The sequence below is a fragment of the Lipotes vexillifer genome, unplaced genomic scaffold (genome assembly GCF_000442215.2).
Source record: "Lipotes vexillifer unplaced genomic scaffold, Lipotes_vexillifer_v1.1 scaffold395, whole genome shotgun sequence".
In the NCBI taxonomy this organism is placed as follows: Eukaryota; Metazoa; Chordata; class Mammalia; order Artiodactyla; family Lipotidae; genus Lipotes; species Lipotes vexillifer.
The window spans coordinates 3408532-3427186 of NW_006797390.1; the positions used below are offsets into that span (position 1 = coordinate 3408532).

Sequence of the window (18655 nt, forward strand, 5' to 3'; positions counted from 1 at the left end):
GGGCGGGGGAGGCCAGAGGAAGTGCCTGGGCCTGAACTGGCACTGTGCCTGACACAAGGGCTTGTGCATCCCCCCCGGGTCCTCAGCTTTGCCTTCTGAGCCAATCCTTGGGAGGCAGGGACGCTTCTCTTCTTCCAGCTCTTCTGTTCTCTAACCGTCCCCACACACCCCCGCCCCCGCCTCCGGTTACCTGCGGCCCCGGGAGACCAAGAAGAACCAGTGTCTGAGCCCAGGGGTGGACCCCACTCACTGGTGGTAGAGTTCATCTTAGTTGCTGGGAATTGGATGTATTTCCCTTGTATCCACATAGCGTGTGGCCCTGCACTCCTGTTGTTCTATCCTTGCACCTTTGGATGGTTGGTCGGGGGTCCGCCTACCTTCTGGACTGAGTGCTGATGGTCAAAGAATTCCTGAGGTTCTCCACAGTTCTCCGGTGGCTGCACCCTTACTGGCCCCTGTAACCCAGACAATTTGTTTACAGAAAGTTCAGGAGCCCTGGAAAGGACAAGGAATAAGACGACAGGAGGAAGAGAGAGAGAGGGTAAGACAATTTGGGGTTAATGGCTTTTCCAGTTTTGGGGGGCGAAGGGGTCATAATCAAATGGCCCCTTTGCGGACAGCGTGACAGAATTGTTCAAGTAATAGCAATTGTAATACTGGTGTTTGCTGTAGGAGAAAAATCAGCCTCTTCGTATTATCTCTTGAGGATACCCAGGAAGTTTTGTGCGAAAGTTGGCACTGTACCCCATCACCTTCCATTCCCACCAGTCCTCAACAAGAATGAGTTGTGAAATGCTCAAGTGAACTCACTAAGCAGTGTTGCATTGTGTCCAAAGGAGAAATTTATTCTGCTTTGGAGATAAATGGGCCCTAGTTGCCAGTGTAGCCTTTGTGGCATAGCTAATGGAATTGCTTTCTCGTGTTTGGAACAAGCAGAACTGAGTTTAGAGTGGAGTTTGTATCCTTAACGTTGCATCAGTGTTTGGAGTGGATCTGGTGAGTGATTAGAATCCGTGGCGTGATGTTATTTGAACTTGACGTGGCAGGGTGAAGTTTGGGGGAAAAAAACTGATTCGTGGGTAGTTTGAAATAAAATGGATAAAACTGTATGCAGTAGACTCCAGAAGTAGCTCTGGAAGAATTCAGAATATGAGGTTTGATGGTGATTGAGTTTTAGGTTGCCTGAAAATGACAATATATCAACCCAAAAGAGTTTGAGTTCAGAGCTTATAATCTTAGAGGTGTCTTCTGAGAACCAGTTCCAGGCTGGTTTATAAAATTTATTCCCCATAGATTTCTGAGCCAAGTTGGTGATTAAATATTAGGTGCATATTCCCTCTTCTCCAGACTTTTTTTTTTTTTTTGGTTGATTTTTTCTTTCCTGCCTCACAATGCGCAGATCCGTCAGCTAATAGTGGAACGGGCAGGACGAGGGGAACCACCATGGCATTCTTCCTGCAGGGCGTAGGTCCAGTGGTGCCCAGGGTAGAAGGTGCCGGCTCAGATTGCCAGCTTCGTGGTGGTAGTGGTCCTGTTGGTCTCTTTGGGCATGGTGTGATGGTCTTTCCCAATGGAATTGGGATAAACCTGTTCTCAGTTATTTTGTACTTGGGAGAGTTCACAGTAGCAAGTCCCCAGATCCTATTGGGATGGCCCTTCTTGAATGCCCTTAGGACCTGAGAAAAAGATTTGTTTCCTAACTGAGGAAAAATGGTCCTGTGTGTTTCCTCACTTCAAGTCCTTAGCTAATATTGCAACCTTTCTGCAGTTGTGCATTTTGGAACAGTTTTTTTCAATAGAGTGTCTGAGATCCATGTATCAAGTTCTTTCCTTTTTTTTTTTTAATTAATTAATTTTTTTAGTTTTGACTGCGTTGGGTCTTCGTTGCTGCGCGCGGGCTTTCTCTAGTTGCGGCGAGCGGGGGCTTCTCTTCGTTGCAGTGCGTGGGCTTCTCATTGTGGTGGCTTCTCTTGTTGCGGAGCACGGGCTCTAGGCGCGCGGGCTTCAGTAGTTGTGGCTCGAGGGCTCTAGAGCCCAGGCTCAGTAGTTGTGGTGCACGGGCTTAGTTGCTCCGCGGCATGTGGGATCTTCCCAGAGCAGGGCTCGAACCCGCGTCCCCTGCATTGGCAGGTGGATTCTTAAACACTGCGCCACCAGGGAAGCCCCTCCAGTTCTTTCTGTAGTTGAATTTGACTTGATTGTTCTTTGCATCTCTCTTTCTTGTTAGTGCTTCTAGTTGGTGATTAGTAAGCTGGGGGCTATAGATCTGATACTTTTGGGTAGTTCCTTTATAATTATGTGGTCTCTATGTAATTTCTGCTAATTGTCACGAATAGTCCTCATCACATGGAAGTGCTTCTCTAACTCTCCTCAGGAGTACTTGGAGCATTTTATTCTTTTTCTTCTGTGTGTTGTCTCCATCTCAATTCCATGTGCCTTATGAATTTTTTAGGGGTTTTATACTCTTCCATTCTCTACCCAAGTAGAAATTTAGGAGAGTCGTAAATTACTCAGAGTCATTTACTGATGTAGGGCCTAAACCTAGATTCTGGAAGCCTTGATTCCTTGGTCCATCCTCTGGCTACTAAATCGGGTTGGTGTATTTCATGATTTCCTAAAGATTGGTTGTGTGAGAGAATGTTATTTTCTTGAGAGAAGGAAACCATGCTTTACTTTGGGGGGAAAAAAATGTAAAAATTGTAAGTACCAGGAAAGAAGTGGTGGTCTTCAGCACTTCTACGAAAACTGCAATGCTAGAGGCAGTGATGTCTTTATCCCTGGATGGCTGGTAGCACTGGGGAAGGATGGACAGATGGACAGAGAGCTCTGGTGCAAGAGTTCAAGTCCTCCTATGTGTTTCATGGACGTAACTTAATATTGTCTTTTTTCTTCACCTTCTCAGTCTCCCAAGATTTCTTTTGAGATTGGAAAAGGAGTATGTAGTTCCTGAACCTCTTGAAAGGAAAATGCTGTCCAACTTAATTACAGTAAACGTCCATTCTTATTGGAGAACGGCAGAGGCGTGGTGCGGTAGTAAAGTTGGAATTAGAACCCAGATTTTCGATCTGCCAACATCATCTTTCCACCTACTGTGTTCTTCCTTCTTTCCTGAGCTTTGGGGCTATAATAGAAGCCTGCCTCTTCCTTCCCAGTCTAGGGTAAACCCCTTCTGGTTTGTTTTTAATGTGTTGGCATAATCATCAAAACTGATGCTCTGTGGGGAGTTCCCTGGTGGCCTAGTGGTTAGGATTCGGTGTTGTCACTACCGTGGTCTGGGTTCTATCCCTGGTCGAGGAACTGGCATCCCGCAAGATGTGCGGCGTGGCCAAAATATAAAACAGACAAAAGAAAACTGGCACTCTGTGTAGAGATGAAGTTTCCCTGTAATATCATTACTTTCTTCGGGTTTTAAGAATGTTGATATGTGCGTACCTGGATGTCAGGATGGTTTGGTGGGCGTTCCTCCATGCGTGCTAGAGAGTTGAAAGGAGAAGTGGTAAAACAACAGCTGGCAGGTATTTGAGTGAGCTGGTGCCAGGGCACCCTGTGACACAACCCCCGGGGGCGCCATTTACATCACGTTCTGGCATCAGAACAGTGTTGACCCTTTCCCTGGTGTCATCCTGCAGGCAGATATTGCTTCCAGTTGGGTGAGCAGGGCTCCCCGTGCACCCGCTTTTGTGCTGATGTATTTATCAGGAGCCCACAGACACGTTTGTCGTTTTCTCCTTTAGGAGCAGCTGTGGTTCTGATCTCCAGCTTTGCTCTCTTAAGAGCCAAAGCAGAGTGAGAGGCTGGGCATCCAGGGAGGCGGAGGGGCCTTTTCTTCTCTTTACCCCTTCTGGACAGTCTGGCCTTTCAATTCAGACCCCATCATTCTAAAATCAGTGATCTTGGTGGCCAGGTGAGGTTTCACTGGATGTGGACAGAGAATATATCATCTTTCACTGCATTTTGCTGTCATTGAAAACTTCGTTTTTGGTGTTTGTTTTTGTTTTTTTTTTTTTTTTGGCAGCCCTTTGATAAATATCAGGAGGAGGGGGTCATTGGGGCCAGCTCAGTGAACAGCCATCAATGACTGTCACGTTCCCGAGCACACTGTAGTGTCGTACAGGCCAATGACAGTATTGTTCTCATTCCAACTTTGGCCACTTTTCAGCTTCATGTCTTTGCTGGAGGTTTTCCACATACTTAAAACATCCTCCTTTCTCTTCTGACCTATTTTTTTTTTTTTTTTTTTTTTTGGCAGCCATGCTGTAGCTTGTGGGATATTAGTTCCCTGACCAGGGATTGAACCTGGGCCCTTGGCAGTGAAAGTGTGGAATCCTAACCACCGGACCACCAAGGAATTCCCTGAAAACTTCATTGTTGAAAGCATTTATTGAGAACTACCTGAAAAGTATATAGTCCATTTCTGGAAATAGTCTAAATTTTGATTTGTGAATCAAGCCCCAGCATCAGAGAGCATGTACTTAAGTTGGTCTCCTGTAGGACCCTTTTCTAGCTTGCTCTTTGGTCCTGGGTTCAGATCCCTGTTCTGCTATTTACTGTTTGCCTCCAGTTTCCTCATTTGAAAAATGGGTAACACAGCATTATAAATCAACTGTATTTCAGTAAAATGTTTTTTTAAAGAGGAAGAAAAATAGGGATTGCACTATCCTGCTTCATAGAATTGTTGTGGGATTAAATGGTGTGATGGTTGTAAAGTGCTCAGAACAGTACCTTGAACACAGTGGGCTCTTAATAGGTGCTAATGGTGGTGGTGATATCGTCCTCCAAGTCACTTCGTGCCCCTTTGTAACAACCTACAGGCCATGTTTGACTCAGAAACAGCTTCCCCTGAGCCCCTGGCAGGACACTAAGAATGGATGTAGTTTGGGCATGGGGAGGAGCCTTGTTCGCTGGAATCCTGAGGACAGCCTTATTTTCAGGCTCTCAGTTCCTCCCTCCTAAATTTTCACATCCCTAATGCGTTTACTTCCTTGTCTCTTTAGGGGGATATTATGATTAGATCCTCCTTTCCTTTACTCTCCAGCCTGATTCTCTACTGCATTTCCACCACAGCCGCCACCCTTGTCGATTTCATGCCTCTCAGCTAGAAGGTTAGAGGGATGGGGGCTGTGGGTCCCAGTCGGAGCCCTTGGCTTGGCTTTCAGGGTCCGTATGCGAAGTCTGCTGCCACTGGGTTCACCAAGTATGGAATTGCCTATTGGGTGATGGGTCCTGTCTTAGAGCCTGGGGGCAGTTCATGATGTGGCCCCTGCCTCCCCCAAAGCTGGGCAAGATCGGGTCCCCTTACACTGTGATCTCACTGTTTCTCAACGTCCATTGCCTACGGAGGGCCTGAGGCTCAAGGCCCTTTATAAAGCTGGCAGGGAACTGGGTAGCACCCGTGTGGAGAGTGTCTGGTTTTACTGTGTTTATAACTCTCGGGAAGCAGGATTGGTCTGTGCCTGACCCTCAGGGCATTTAAAGTTGAGTCTCATTTGTGTGAAGCTGTGGTAGCCACAGATTTGCTACTCTACTTTGCTACTTTTGGGGAAAAGTAGGCTGAAATTCAGTTCTGCTTCCCTTAATAGGTTTTATGAAAATTCAGAGTGCTGTTCAGTAGAGCAGAAAATGTGATGAGACTTCTGGAGAAGGACCAGGGACACCGTTACATTTAGATGAGATCTTTTGTTTCACCTCCTTTGCTGAAGAACTTTCCTGGTTTCCTTAGTCACTGCTTGAGACCCAGTTTCTCTGCCCAGTCTACCCACCCATCTCTTAGAGCCCCTGGTGTCCGCCTCCAGCATGTCCTCAGTGGGACCATGTGTGTGACCAGGCTACAAGTCACAGCATCCTGTAGTCCTTCTGCCCCTCCTGGAGCTTGGCCGCTCTTGCCCCGGAGCAGCACGGTGTTGTTAATGTTTATTCCCTCACTTCCCTGTCCCACTGGTGTCCTCCTCCCGCTTCACCTGCCTCTGCCAGCCTGGATCTCTCCTGGTCCAGGCTTTTGGGAAGCTACTCTGGACCAGTAGCCTGCAATTAAGCCTTGTTAGGAGAAGCGATCAGAGTATGAAAATGAGTTGTGGGATGCCTGGGTTCCGGACCCATCTGTGCCTTGCAACATGATTCTGAGGGATTCCTTTTCTTGCTCCTTATTCTTCCCTCCCCAGGTTTTAAGCTTACTTGTCATCAGTGTACAGAGGAGAACTTGAACTCTTAGAGGTATAGTGTTTGAGAACTACAGAGGAGTCTGGTAATGTGTGTGTGTTCTGACCCACCATTGTCCCTGTTCTAAATCCCTTTAGGTGGAGATCTGGGGTGCTGGTGCTGGAAACAGTCCCCCTTTTTTTTTTTTGGCTGTGCCATGTGGCTTGCAGGATCTTAGTCCCCCGGCCAGGGATCGAACCCGAGCCCTCGGCAGTGAAAGCGCAGAGTCCTAACCACTGGACCGCCAGGAAATTCCCTAGAACCCCTTTTAAAACTGGTAACTCCTAGGTTCTTACTGGTCAGTCCAGTGTGTGTGGTACCCAGTGCAGCATCACAGATGTTCTCAGACCTTGGTGGGATCCATGGGGCGTGGTCCCCAGATATCATCTGGTACCCCAAAGACCTTGATTCTGATTCTCACCAATTTCATTCTTTAATTCTCTTGGACATTTTGTATTCTGGCCTAGAACCTTTTCAGGCTACAGGGAACTATAGACATGTCAGTTGGAACCCTTGAAATTTTTTATTTCAAGGAAGATGGATTTGAGGGATGAAAGGAGAGGAAAAATGATAGGTACCCTGGCTGTTTTCAAGCCGATCAGTGATCTGCTTTGTGTGGACCTTGGGTCCGTGCCTTCCTCTCTCAGGACTTCAATTTCTCTTTTTGTCAGCCAAAGAAAGAAATACCAATTCTGTTTATTTGGGGTACAGGAAACATTGTGTGGGTAAATGAGATGTGTGTAGGTTCTTTCACCAGCATGTGAACTGGGATAGCCTCTGTTGGATGGGGATGTAGTGGTGAGTGGCTCTGACCAGAGGGACTAATATGCTAGATTCTGAGGCTTTGACTCCTCACTCCCAGCCCTGTGGGAAGAGACCCGCAGCTCCTCAGTGCCCCTTCGCCCTTGCTCAGCTGCTTCAGATGATTCCTGAGCGTGATGTGGTCTCGTTTCCTTCTTCAGGTAGAATGGAAGAATCTCACTTCAATTCTAACCCGTACTTCTGGCCTTCCATCCCCACGGTCTCAGGACAGGTATGTGGTGTTTGGTTTTTTGCTTCTGCTCCACTGGGTACTTTTTTCAGCTCTGAGTAGCAAGTCCTGTTACCGTGGACACTGAAGCAAGATAAATCCCATGCTGTTTCGCCAGGCCCCCCATCGTTGAGAATTACACAGTGTTTCTGTTCAGCTTCTCTCTGGAAGCACAGATCTTAACCACCCGCCTTTTGATCCCCACAGAGGATGGACAGTGTGAGGTGCCGAGGGAGCAGACAGACTCGGGACTCTCCCTCAGAGGCCACTGTCCCGTTCCTTTTCTTTCAGATTGAGAACACGATGTTCATCAACAAGATGAAGGACCAGCTGTTGCCAGAGAAGGGCTGTGGGCTGGCTCCACCCCACTACCCCACCTTGCTGACAGTGCCTGCCTCGGTGTCCCTGCCCTCGGGCATCAGCATGGACACAGAGTCCAAGTCAGACCAGCTGACCCCACATAGCCAGGCATCCGTTACCCAGAATATCACGGTGGTCCCTGTGCCGTCGCCAGGACTGATGACCGCTGGTGAGCACCCTCTGCTCTTCTCCAATCTGAGGTGTTGATCTTCCATGATCAGTACCCCAGGCTGGAGGGCGCCAAGGACATGGGGAGTGGGATGCGTGTTTGATTACTCAATCAGATTTTTATTAAGTGCCTACTGTGTGCCTAGCAATGCGCTAGGCATTGTGGGCGATACAAAGAAGTAGAAGATGCGGTCCCTGCCTTTGAGGAGGTGACATTCTTTCCTTCTCTGAATCAAGGAGTCTCCTGTTCTCAGAGGTGGAGAAGAGAAGGGAGTCAATCAAGGGGTAAATCTCACTGTTACTGGGGGCGGGGTGGGGACAGGGGTTAGGAGACCATTGTTTTTCTACAGGGTTTGGGGTTTCCTGTATACTCTGGGCGGGGGGGCGGTGGTGAGGGGTTAAATAGACAATGATCTGGGGAAAATGACGTAGGACTAGGACTAGGATCCGGACTGGGCAACATGACACCATCTCCTTTTTCTCACAATCCTAGGTCCCGGCTTGGTTATCACATCCCCCTCAGGCTCCCTCGTGACCACAGCCTCGTCAGCTCAGACCTTCCCCATTTCGGCTCCCATGATTGTCTCAGCTCTTCCCCCTGGCTCACAAGCCCTGCAGGTGGTCCCTGACCTCTCTAAGAAGGTAGCATCGACCCTAACAGAGGAAGGAGGCGGCGGCGGCGGCGGCGGTGGCGGCGGCGGCGGCACTGTGGCCGCTAAGCCCCCCCGGGGCCGAAAGAAGAAGCGGATGCTGGAATCGGGGCTTCCCGAGATGAACGACCCTTACGTCCTCTCCCCCGAGGATGACGATGACCATCAGAAAGACGGCAAGACCTACAGGTGAGGATCAGAGCCGGGCAGTGTGGGGTGCGGCTCTCTCAGCTTCCCTGCCCCCATCGGGCTCCGCGCCCTGGCAGCTTCCGCCTCGGATCCACGTGCATGTCAGGTGTTCTCTTGAGGGGTAGGACGGTGGAGCTTCTGGCCCTTCTCTGGCTCCTCTTCCCCAGGATGCAGACCCATTTCACCCCTTCCTTCTTTGAGGTCTTCAGCATTGACTTATTTTGGGGTGACGTAATGGAATTTCTTGCTTGTAATGAGGCTTTAGACTGGGTTTGAGACTCTTGTCTCCAGCTCCTTTTTGGTTTCTACATTTTCCATTCCTATTTTTTCAAGAAACATTTCTGGTAAGCCCCTAACCTTAACCAGTGTGCTATCCACCGGTTCTTGGGCCGTATTAGAGCATTGAGCCTGCCTGACCCTGCATGGTTGCGATGATGGGAGGGGTCTGTATAAAAAGGTGGAACGAGTAGGATACCTCCCCTTCCCCCTGTGGAATATATGCTTGTGAGATGGCTGTTTGCTCACTTTCTCATTCATGGAAGTTCTTTTGATCCTCTACTTCCTTTAAGTCGTCCATTGCCAAAAAGCATTATAAGCATATTTGCATGTGGTACTATACGAAAATAATTACATATCTAAACTCCCTGTGCCCTTTGAAAGGTGGAAATATTTTAATCCCCTTGAGAACCGTCAAGGGCCCTAGTGGGTTTGGGGAGTCTGGTCCCAGTGTACAGAGTGGAATAACCACCATCACAGCTTTGACACAGACAGGGGTAGATGTGCATGGCTGGGAGACTGGGTCTGTCCTTAGTGTACCGAGATGGGCAATGTTGTTCCCATTTTAGGAGCGAAGGGAACTGCGACACAGGAAATGGACAGAGCCTTGGGCTCATGGATTCAGTTCCCGGCTCCACCACGAACTTGCTGTGTGACCCTGGGCAAGTCCTTTTCCCCTCTCTGGGCCTCAGTTTCCTCATCTGTAAAATGGGGAGAATTCTGTTTATCCCAGCTGTTGGGAGTTATATATCAAATGAGATTTGAAATGTTGGGAACTTCGAAAGAGATGAGAAATAGTCATCATTTAGCATTTACTTTTATGTGTTGTACACTTCTACCATGGAGAGTTCAGAGCGTTTAAATCCGTCTTTGTAAGTCAGAATGAGGGGAGTGTTGCTATGCAGAAAGTATTGAGCACTGCAGAATTCCAGCTCATAATCTGAAAGTTCACTGCAGCTTTATTATTACAGGTGTACCCCACTTACACAGTAAAAGTGTTCCTGAGCAATGTTTACATCATATCATATTATAAAGGTACTTGACAAGTTTGGTTCATTTAAAGGTATCACACATTCCATAAAATGAAAATCCCTTTTAAATTTATTTTGTAGAAATTTGGATTTTTATGTGTTGGCTTAAAGTGAGGTCATTGTGACATGGAGCTACACCTGAACAAGACCGGTTGTTGCAGGAACGGTGGGAGGGCTCCCTGACACTCTGTAGGGCCCTTCACGTGGATCATCGTCATCTGGTTCTGCCAAGGTTTCTCTCTCTTTGTCTTCCGGACCCACATTAAAGCTATTTCTGGACTTTCCCACACTGTGCATGTGCAAAGAAATGTGAATGTACAATTGGAGGGCAGCCCTGATAGGATTTTCCACACACTACCTCCAGGTGACTAAAGAGAACTCTGAATTTGAGGGGGATTGATTATGTTATAGGTAAATGGAATTTCTTCAGAAACTCAGAACTCTGAGGTTCCAAAGGAATCTTTTTAATCACGAGGAGTCCCTGTTTCGATGCAGGTGTGGGTCAACCACATCCATTCCTGTGGTCTGTGGCATTTGACTGGGTATTGGGGGAACTGGGTTCTTTTTCTCTGGGCAAGTCAGCTTATTTCTAGTAAAATTTGAAAACCAGTCATGGCCCTCATCTATCCTGTGGAAATGTTTTGAGGGAAAATCAGAGTATCTGAAAGTGTTTTTGAACATCTTAGGGAAAAAAGCGTTGATAATTCACTTCAAAGTGGTTACTGTAACCAAGGCCATTGCCTTGCAGGCCTCCAAGGGAGCACCCTTGTGGTGTCGGGTGTGAATGGTGCCCCCTGGAGCTGTGTGCCCAGCGACACGGCCACTGCCCACTGCCACAGCTCTCCTAATCGGGTTTCTTTCCCAGCACCTGACATCTTGCACTAGGCTTGTACTTATTTGGCTTCTCTGTAGTTTTAGTGTTTAAACATTTCTGGCAGATGATAGGATGGTCCAGCTTCCCCCTGGATACCTCTAGTGTGAGGAGTCTTAAGGTTAGGTGAGAATGAATCACTGTTCGCCCTTTGGCAAATGGCTTTACCTTTCTGAGCCTTTCTGCTCCTTTCTGTAGAACAGGGATAGTACTTGCCAGGTTGTTTTAAGGAGCGGAAACAATGTGTTTAAAGGACCTAATTGGAGCCCGGCAGTGTCAGGCACAACAACAGGTGGCAACTATTACTACCGTTATTACTGTGTTATTGTTATGATTATCCTTATTATACTCATATCTCTGGAGACAGCTCACGTTGTTGCCAGTCCATTTTTGATGAATTTAAGTTTTGCAGATTCTTCCCTCGTTGAAAACTTTGAGGAAGAGGGTTATTTTCTCTTCTATAACTAATTTCAGGTTAAGGGGTGCAGTTGTGTGTTCAGCATTCACAGGCAAACTAATGAGGTTTTGCTTGAGCTAAAATCATTCCACCTGTCTGAGAAATCTTAGTGGAGGGAAGCTATTTTGTAACTCTAGTGCAGTTCCTCTCCAAGTGACAATGTGTCTAGTTTTCTAACCTCAGTTTTAGTGAAATATATAGTAGCATGAGCTCATTCAGCACTGGTGCTGCTAACATTAATGCAGTTTTATTGTTAGAGAATGCTTCGCTTACCATTGACTATCCTGGGTGTTTGCTGGCCCTTTTGGGGGCAGTTATTTATCTCTCCATTTTACAGACCAGAAAATTGAGGTCTAGATTGATGAGCAAGCCTGTAACTGAACCCTGAGTAGAGCCCCAGTGTCCGGACTTCCGTTGGCTGTGTCCTTTAGACCCTGCTAACTATAAACAGAACCTCCCACCCTCCCACACAGTGGTTGGGCATCCCAGACAACAGCCAGGGGTTGGTAAACAGGTAATCGGATTTCTTTCAGAATTACCAAGTGACTAGAGAACTAGAAATTGGCCTCAATGATTGGATTTTTAATGGAAGCATTAATACAGGAACCATACCCCCAAGTAACAGTGGTCTCTTCTCTGAGGAGCTCAGAGTTCTTCTTTGTCTGCATCTCAGTTATTCTCTGAATATTCTCTTGGGATCAGGAAAGAAGCAGAAGTTACCCTTCACCACCCTAAGCCCCTCTTAGAGAGAGAAGTTGGGAGGCCCAGAGAACAGGGACTTGCCCCAGTTGCCTGGCTTCCAGGCTGCGGCCCTTGCTACCAGCCCACACTGTGTGCTGGCGAGTTGTTTGAGTGATAGGGTTCCAGCTCACATATAGATAGCTTTCGCCCAGTAAAGTCTGAATAGTTGGGACTTGTCTTGCCCACAGGCCTCCTTATTTGATATTGTTGGGCAGTATCAGAGCAGGAAGAAGGATTACCAGCTCAGATGATGCATGAAAGTGTGTATATTCAGATGATCCTGTTGACAACCCGAAGTGCTGGCATTGAGCCAGGAAAGAGGAACGGTTTAGTGGGGAAGCTCAGTGTTTTGCCAGTCTTTTTTTTCCTCCTTCATATTTGAGGGATACAACCCACTCCAGCAGTTACCTTGGCTCGTTGCAGAAGTAATTCTCACTTGGTTGCCAGGGGGCCGGGGGATGGGGGGAGTCGGTGGAACATCAGATCCAGAGCGGAGGCCGGACATGTGGTTTGGGAACGCCCCCTCCAAATAACCCTGATAATTCTTACCTCATCCCTCTAGAAATCACTGGCAAAAAGGAGAAAATCTGAGAGAAGACAGTTATCTGACGAGACAGGAGAAAAGTCCTCTGAGGAATCTAGTCAGTTTGTCCTCATTGTCACCTCAGGAGCTTGAGGATTACCTGAGGGATGTACTTTCTCCACGGGAAACTGGGGAAAGGGGTTCTTTAGAAGTCTGAAGTCAAGTTACAGGCAGAAGGAAAACAGAGGTTAGGTGATATTCCTGGTCTGGTGAAAGCCATGTCAGCCCAGGGCCTGTAATAAGATTTTCCTGTCTTACCTGGTTGAATTCTTGTTTATGTACACACTTAGGGAGTCCAGGCATTTCAGCAAACACTTATTAAATACTTGTGTTGGGCTATATTAGAAGTGCAGGCTGTAAAGATAGATAAAATAGAGCTCCTCCTCTCGAGGGCCTCGCGTTGTCGCTGGAATAGAAGAGAGATCAGATAGGTTGGCATCTTTGGAAGTGGAGGGGCGGGTTCAGCAACACCCTCTCGGTGGGCAGGGTCCTAACCGCTGCCCTCCCTTGGCCCAGGTGCCGGATGTGCTCCCTGACGTTCTACTCGAAGTCGGAGATGCAGATCCACTCCAAGTCACACACCGAGACCAAGCCCCACAAGTGCCCACACTGCTCCAAGACGTTCGCCAACAGCTCCTACCTGGCCCAGCACATCCGTATCCACTCGGGGGCCAAGCCCTACAGTTGTAACTTCTGTGAGAAGTCCTTCCGCCAGCTCTCTCACCTCCAGCAGCACACCCGGTAAGGCTGCTTTCAGTCTCCCCCCGACTCCCTGCCGTGGACCCCTCACCCCGAGGCCACGTGGCCCACGCCTCCTCTCTTCTCCACATGTTTTCTTTTGTCCCTTTCAACTCTGCCCTTTGGGAGCCTCGATTCTCTCCCACTGCTGTCTGTGAAAACTAAACTACGTATCCCTACAGCTTGGGGGTGGTGCCTGGAAAATTGTGCTCTCCGGTCCCAAAGTCTGGAACGATTTGTGTGGCTTCTCTCTGTGTCTGTGTTTGGAAATCTTCTGCAGAGCAGGCCCTGCTTTTACTATATGCTTCAGTTCAGAGCCAAGGTGTGCATTCAACCTCAGGTCCATGGGGAACAGGCGGTGTTGGTCTTTGTTCAAATTACTGTTTGGAAGCAGGGTGTCTGTGGTGAGTGTGTAACCTTGGCACAAAGCAGAGGGCTGACGAGACCGAAATCTTTAAGGTTACAGGAGCCAGGGGTGCAGCTCTTCATCATCTCACTGCCATTCTAGCCACCGACTTAAGATGCGCAGCAACCTAGATGTGGGTGTCCTCTTCACGAGCCTCTCCAGGCCGGCGCGGGTTTGTGGGGGAGGGAGGAAGGGGTGCTCTCATCCGTCAAGCAACATCATTTCACCCAGCGGAGAGCTGAGCCCGTGGTGTCGAACCGCTCCCTCCTCCCCCCTTCCCTCCTCTCCTCTCCGGCAGGATCCACTCCAAGATGCACACCGAGACCATCAAGCCCCACAAGTGCCCGCACTGCTCCAAGACCTTCGCCAACACCTCCTACCTGGCCCAGCACCTCCGTATCCACTCGGGGGCCAAGCCCTACAACTGTTCCTACTGCCAGAAGGCCTTCCGCCAGCTCTCCCACCTCCAGCAGCACACACGGTAAGGGAGAGTGGCGGGCTACTGCCCCCGCCCCGCTGGCATGCCCTCCCCACCCCCGCCCCGGACACACACAACAGCCCGCATGCGGGGGGCGGGGGAGAGACCCGGCTGGAGGAGAGAGCACAGCTGGCATCTGGGAGGAAGACCAAGCAAGACTGGAGACACAAGTGGACACTCAGAGAGCCTTTCTGGGGCAGAAGCAGCGCCGAGGATACACAGTGACTGTGGGACAGTCCCTGATCCGAGGGAGGAGGAAACTCACTGGGAGCAGAGCCGACGTTTCCTTCCCTCATTTCCCTCCCTGGAGACACCCGTGCACACATCCTGCAAGATTCTCGATGCCAAAGCAGGGCCCTGTGGTCGGAGAAGACCATCCCTCTAGCCCTTAGGGCACCGATTATGAGCGGGAAGAGGTGTAATCAGACTTCAGCTGGGTACCAACCCAGTGACGCCTACAGCACCAAGCAAGGCTCCAAGGGATGCCGGGGGTACAGGAGAGAGCAAAGTGCAGCATAAATGTTCACAGAGAGCCGGCAAATGAGACGAAAGTGCTCCTACTCCGTAAGGATGCGTACTTTGTCCCGTGAATCTGGAGTGGCTCGGAGGTGAGCCTGCCTCCTGGAAGAGCTGGTGGTCTCCTTCAGTGGGATCTCAAGTTGAGCTGGAGTCCAGACTCCTGCTGGCTACAGGTCTCCTCTCCCGGCTGCTTCCGGAGGTGGCGATCCCTCTTAAAGTGGTCCGACAGCTTGCTTCTCGAAGAGGAAGAATCGGGCTTTCCTCACAAGGAGACGTGTCCTGCGAGGTTTTCAGGATTTCATACCCGGGATCTCAAAAAGCACCTGGTCACAGAGATGCTTCTGAAGTCCCTGCCGAGGAGCAGGGGTCTGCCAACCCTCAAGTCCTTGGCTCGTCTCAGCAGAGGGCCCTATAGTGTTTGGAAAGAGGTCAGATCAGTACTAAACTAGGCATTTCCTGCCGTTAGGGGCTGAGCTGGGAAAAGCCCCAAGGAGCTTCCACCAGCATCGATATTGCTGCCGCCCTTCACAGTTCGCATAACTCTGTGCTTTTCGTTGACCCCAGAACTTGCTCTGGGATTGGTGCTAAGGCTGAAGGGGTAGTTTCTGGCTGTATGTTGGGGGCCAAGGGAGAAGTGTTATGTGTTCTTTTTTCTCGCCGTGTGTTTATCTCACGTTTCTGAACTCTCGTGAGGGCCGGTGACTGTAGGAGCTGCCTTGGCTGCCAGATCGTGGCCTCCCCGCGCCTTGGCTGCCAAGCCCCCGGCCCTCCGCCAGCAGAGAGGAGCCCAGCTTGAGCGGAGTGGTGCGGGCAGCGAGCAGCAGTCGGGCCCGCTGGCCTGAGCCGGCGTCTCCTGGAGACCCACCCTGTGCTCCCAGAGGAGGCCTGTTAAGGCGCTGGTCCCTGAGCGGCCTTGCTGACGTCCTTCCCCTTTCTTCTTCTCTCGTCCCGTGCAGAATCCACACCGGGGATAGGCCGTACAAATGTGCACACCCGGGCTGCGAGAAAGCCTTCACACAGCTCTCCAACCTGCAGGTAGGTGTTCCACCCTCCACACGAGGCCTTGAGTCTAAGGCTTGGGGTCACAGTGCCGTTTGACTAGTACAGTGGTTCTCAAACTTTTTCAGCACACTTTACATTCTTAACAGTCACCGGGGAGCCCAAAGAGCTTTCGTTGATGTGGGTAACACCTAATTACGTAGACATTCTGAAACTGAAAAACTATTTAGTAATTTGTTTAAATATAACAAACCCCATTGTACCTTAACATAAATAACATATCTCTTGACCTCCCTCCCCGCAAAAAGTTTAGTGAGAAGAACGGCATTGCTTTATGTTTATGCACATTTCTCTAATGTCTGCCTTTACTAGAAGATGGAGAGATTCTCTTACCTGCTGCGCTCAGTCTTTACGATATTACACGTCGTGTAATCTCTGTATAGTCATGAAAGAATGAGAGTGAAAAGGCAAACGGTGTCTTATTATTATTATTATTTTGAAAATAGTTTTGACCTTGTGGGCCCCCTGAAAAGGTCTTGGTGTTCCCTGGCAGTCCCCATGCCTCCCTTTGAGAACCACTGGACTAGTGGGACCAGGCGTAGCCGCCATTCTGACTTTAAGGATCCTGCAGGATGCTGCTTCCCTTAGCTGGTAGCATCTGAAGTTTCATTTGAAGCAATTTCTGCTGCCTTCGGACGTAAGAGAACCCAGGAGGCCTGGCACCCAGCCCAGGGCTTTCCATTAAGGTCAAGGAGGCAGGAGGGCAGAGTCTGGTGCACCCGTCCTGATTTCTCCTTGTTTTCTCAGTCCCACAGGCGGCAGCACAACAAAGATAAACCCTTCAAGTGCCACAACTGTCACCGGGCGTACACAGACGCAACCTCGTTGGAGGTGCACCTGTCCACGCACACAGTGAAGCATGCCAAGGTGTACACCTGCACCATCTGCAGCCGGGCGTACACGTCGGTGAGCACTCGGAGCCCCCCTCCCCTCCCCCGCAAGCGGCTTCACCCCGCCTTTCCGATAAAGAGCTGCCGCAGTGAATACACCCCATCCATCCCTTGCTCCATCTTGCCAGGATCAGTAAAGAGAACAGAAATTGAAAAGACCAGAGCTGAGGAATTTGGGGGATGCCTGGTCCCTTAAGCCTATGGCGATTGCTCAGCAGTGATTCTTCATTTTACTTAGACATAGGACAAAAGAAAGCGTCTTGAAATTGTGAGAGACGAGAGATTTCAGTTAGATCTTTTCCATTAGACTCCAGAAAAAGGTGGTCAGGTTGTTCCATTCAGAGATCTCTGAGAAAGTGACAGCTTTTCCCGTGCCAGTTGAATGCCCACGGTTACCCTAAAGGTCCCCCCCACCTTGTCCACCCGGTGTGAGCACTGAAAGTGGCTCATGGGGAGAACCTGCGTGGCTCCAGAGCACCTCTGTATAAGTGTCGTTCTGTTCAAGGTAACAGCCCAGGGTGCTGGTTACAGGGAGCCTCCTTCCTTCCCTTTCTTCCCTCAACCCCTCTTCCGTCCCCCTCAGGAAACGTACCTGATGAAGCACATGCGCAAACACAACCCTCCTGATCTCCAGCAGCAGGTGCAGGCGGCGGCGGCGGCGGCGGCAGTGGCCCAGGCCCAGGCCCAGGCTCAAGCGCAGGCCCAAGCGCAGGCCCAGGCCCAGGCCTCCCAGGCTTCGCAACAGCCACAGCAGCAGCCGCCCCAGCCTCCGCACTTCCAGTCCCCGGGGGCGGCCCCCCAGGGCGGGGGTGGCGGGGACAGCAACCCCAATCCCCCGCCCCAGTGCTCCTTCGACCTGACCCCCTATAAGACGGCAGAGCACCACAAGGACATCTGCCTCACCGTCACCACCAGCACCATCCAGGTAGAGCACCTGGCCAGCTCGTAGAGACCTGTGCTGCCGTCCCCCGGGGAGAGGGGAAAGAGGCTCTGGTCCCTTCTTTCTCCAGCTCCTCTTGGTGGGAAAAGTCCTCTTCTTCCTTGACAGGCCACGGCTCCATCTCCTTGGGCCTCAGGCATGGCCTTCTCTCACAGGATACCATCCTTATTGTCTCAGCTCCTCTTCCGAAGGAACGTCAGCCCTCCTGAATGGCAGAGGAGTACTGAGCTGGTCGCGTAATCCAGCAGCCTCCCGCCTAAGCGTAGCTTTTAACATTGGGGGTTGGTGCTCAGGGGAGGGGTTTGCTATGACCTCATAGAGACTTTTCCAGCGTGGGCACTTACTCTCTCCTCACCCTCGTAATCCTCCAAGCTCGGGCTGACAGAGGACTAGAGGCTGGCACTCCCAGACGGCACAGAGGAGGGAGCCCTAAATGCAAGCAGCCTCCTGTTCTGTTCTTGCCTGCGAAAGAACAGAGGTTCCTCCCGTGCCCCTGTCCCTGGGAGCCGTTTTCTTCCCCTCATGATCTCACTTCACTTCCTACCTGATGCTGGAGGGAGGTCTGGGGCGGGTCAGACCCCCTTTATTTGTAAAGGGGCAAGGGCCGAGATGTGGTCCCCAAGGGGCCGGAGATACCCAAAATGGCCAACGGTGGCTTAGAAGTGTGGGTTATGGTTTTCCTTGGAGCCTCTCCCCTTCTCTGCCAGCCGAGGCCCTGTGCTCAGTCTCCCCGTTCCCAACCTAAGGAGCTGCGGGTTCTTTCTGAAACCCCACGATAAGGGGGCTGCAGAGAAGGGAGAGTTCGGGGCAGATGCAAGGACTGGACTTAGCTCCCTAGGTGCCGCGGTCAGTTGCCGGACACGGATTTATATATAAATATATATATATAAATATATATATACCCACTCATCACGGCCATCTTTGTTGTAACCATTTCTGTGTTTATAAATGCATTATCTCTGAGAATTTTCATATTTGATGTTTATTTTTGTCCCTTTTGTTTTTCTTCACCCTGTCTTCTGGCCAATGGCATTTTTATTTCCTTTCGTCTTTTTTTTTTTTTTTTTTTTAATC

The 18655-nt window shown here is 49.9% G+C and overlaps 1 protein-coding gene across 3 annotated transcripts in view; it reads left to right on the forward strand.

Moving 5' to 3' along the window:
* The window catches only part of ZNF384 (zinc finger protein 384), a 19363-nt gene extending 809 nt beyond the window's left edge, over window positions 1-18554 (forward strand). The window contains exons 2-11 of one of the 3 annotated variants that reach the window (XM_007469411.1): window positions 482-541; window positions 7158-7228; window positions 7517-7754; window positions 7991-8038; window positions 8247-8592; window positions 13068-13292; window positions 13994-14176; window positions 15649-15727; window positions 16499-16657; window positions 17225-18554. In XM_007469411.1, the coding sequence (XP_007469473.1) occupies window positions 7163-7228; window positions 7517-7754; window positions 7991-8038; window positions 8247-8592; window positions 13068-13292; window positions 13994-14176; window positions 15649-15727; window positions 16499-16657; window positions 17225-17590 (1710 nt within the window). In that variant the 5' untranslated portion in view covers window positions 482-541; window positions 7158-7162 and the 3' untranslated portion in view covers window positions 17591-18554. The remainder of the gene's footprint in view (window positions 1-481; window positions 542-7157; window positions 7229-7516; window positions 7755-7990; window positions 8039-8246; window positions 8593-13067; window positions 13293-13993; window positions 14177-15648; window positions 15728-16498; window positions 16658-17224) is intronic. The other 2 variants (XM_007469412.1, XM_007469413.1) reach the window with 2 other exon arrangements.
* The last annotated feature ends 101 nt before the right edge of the window (window positions 18555-18655 follow it).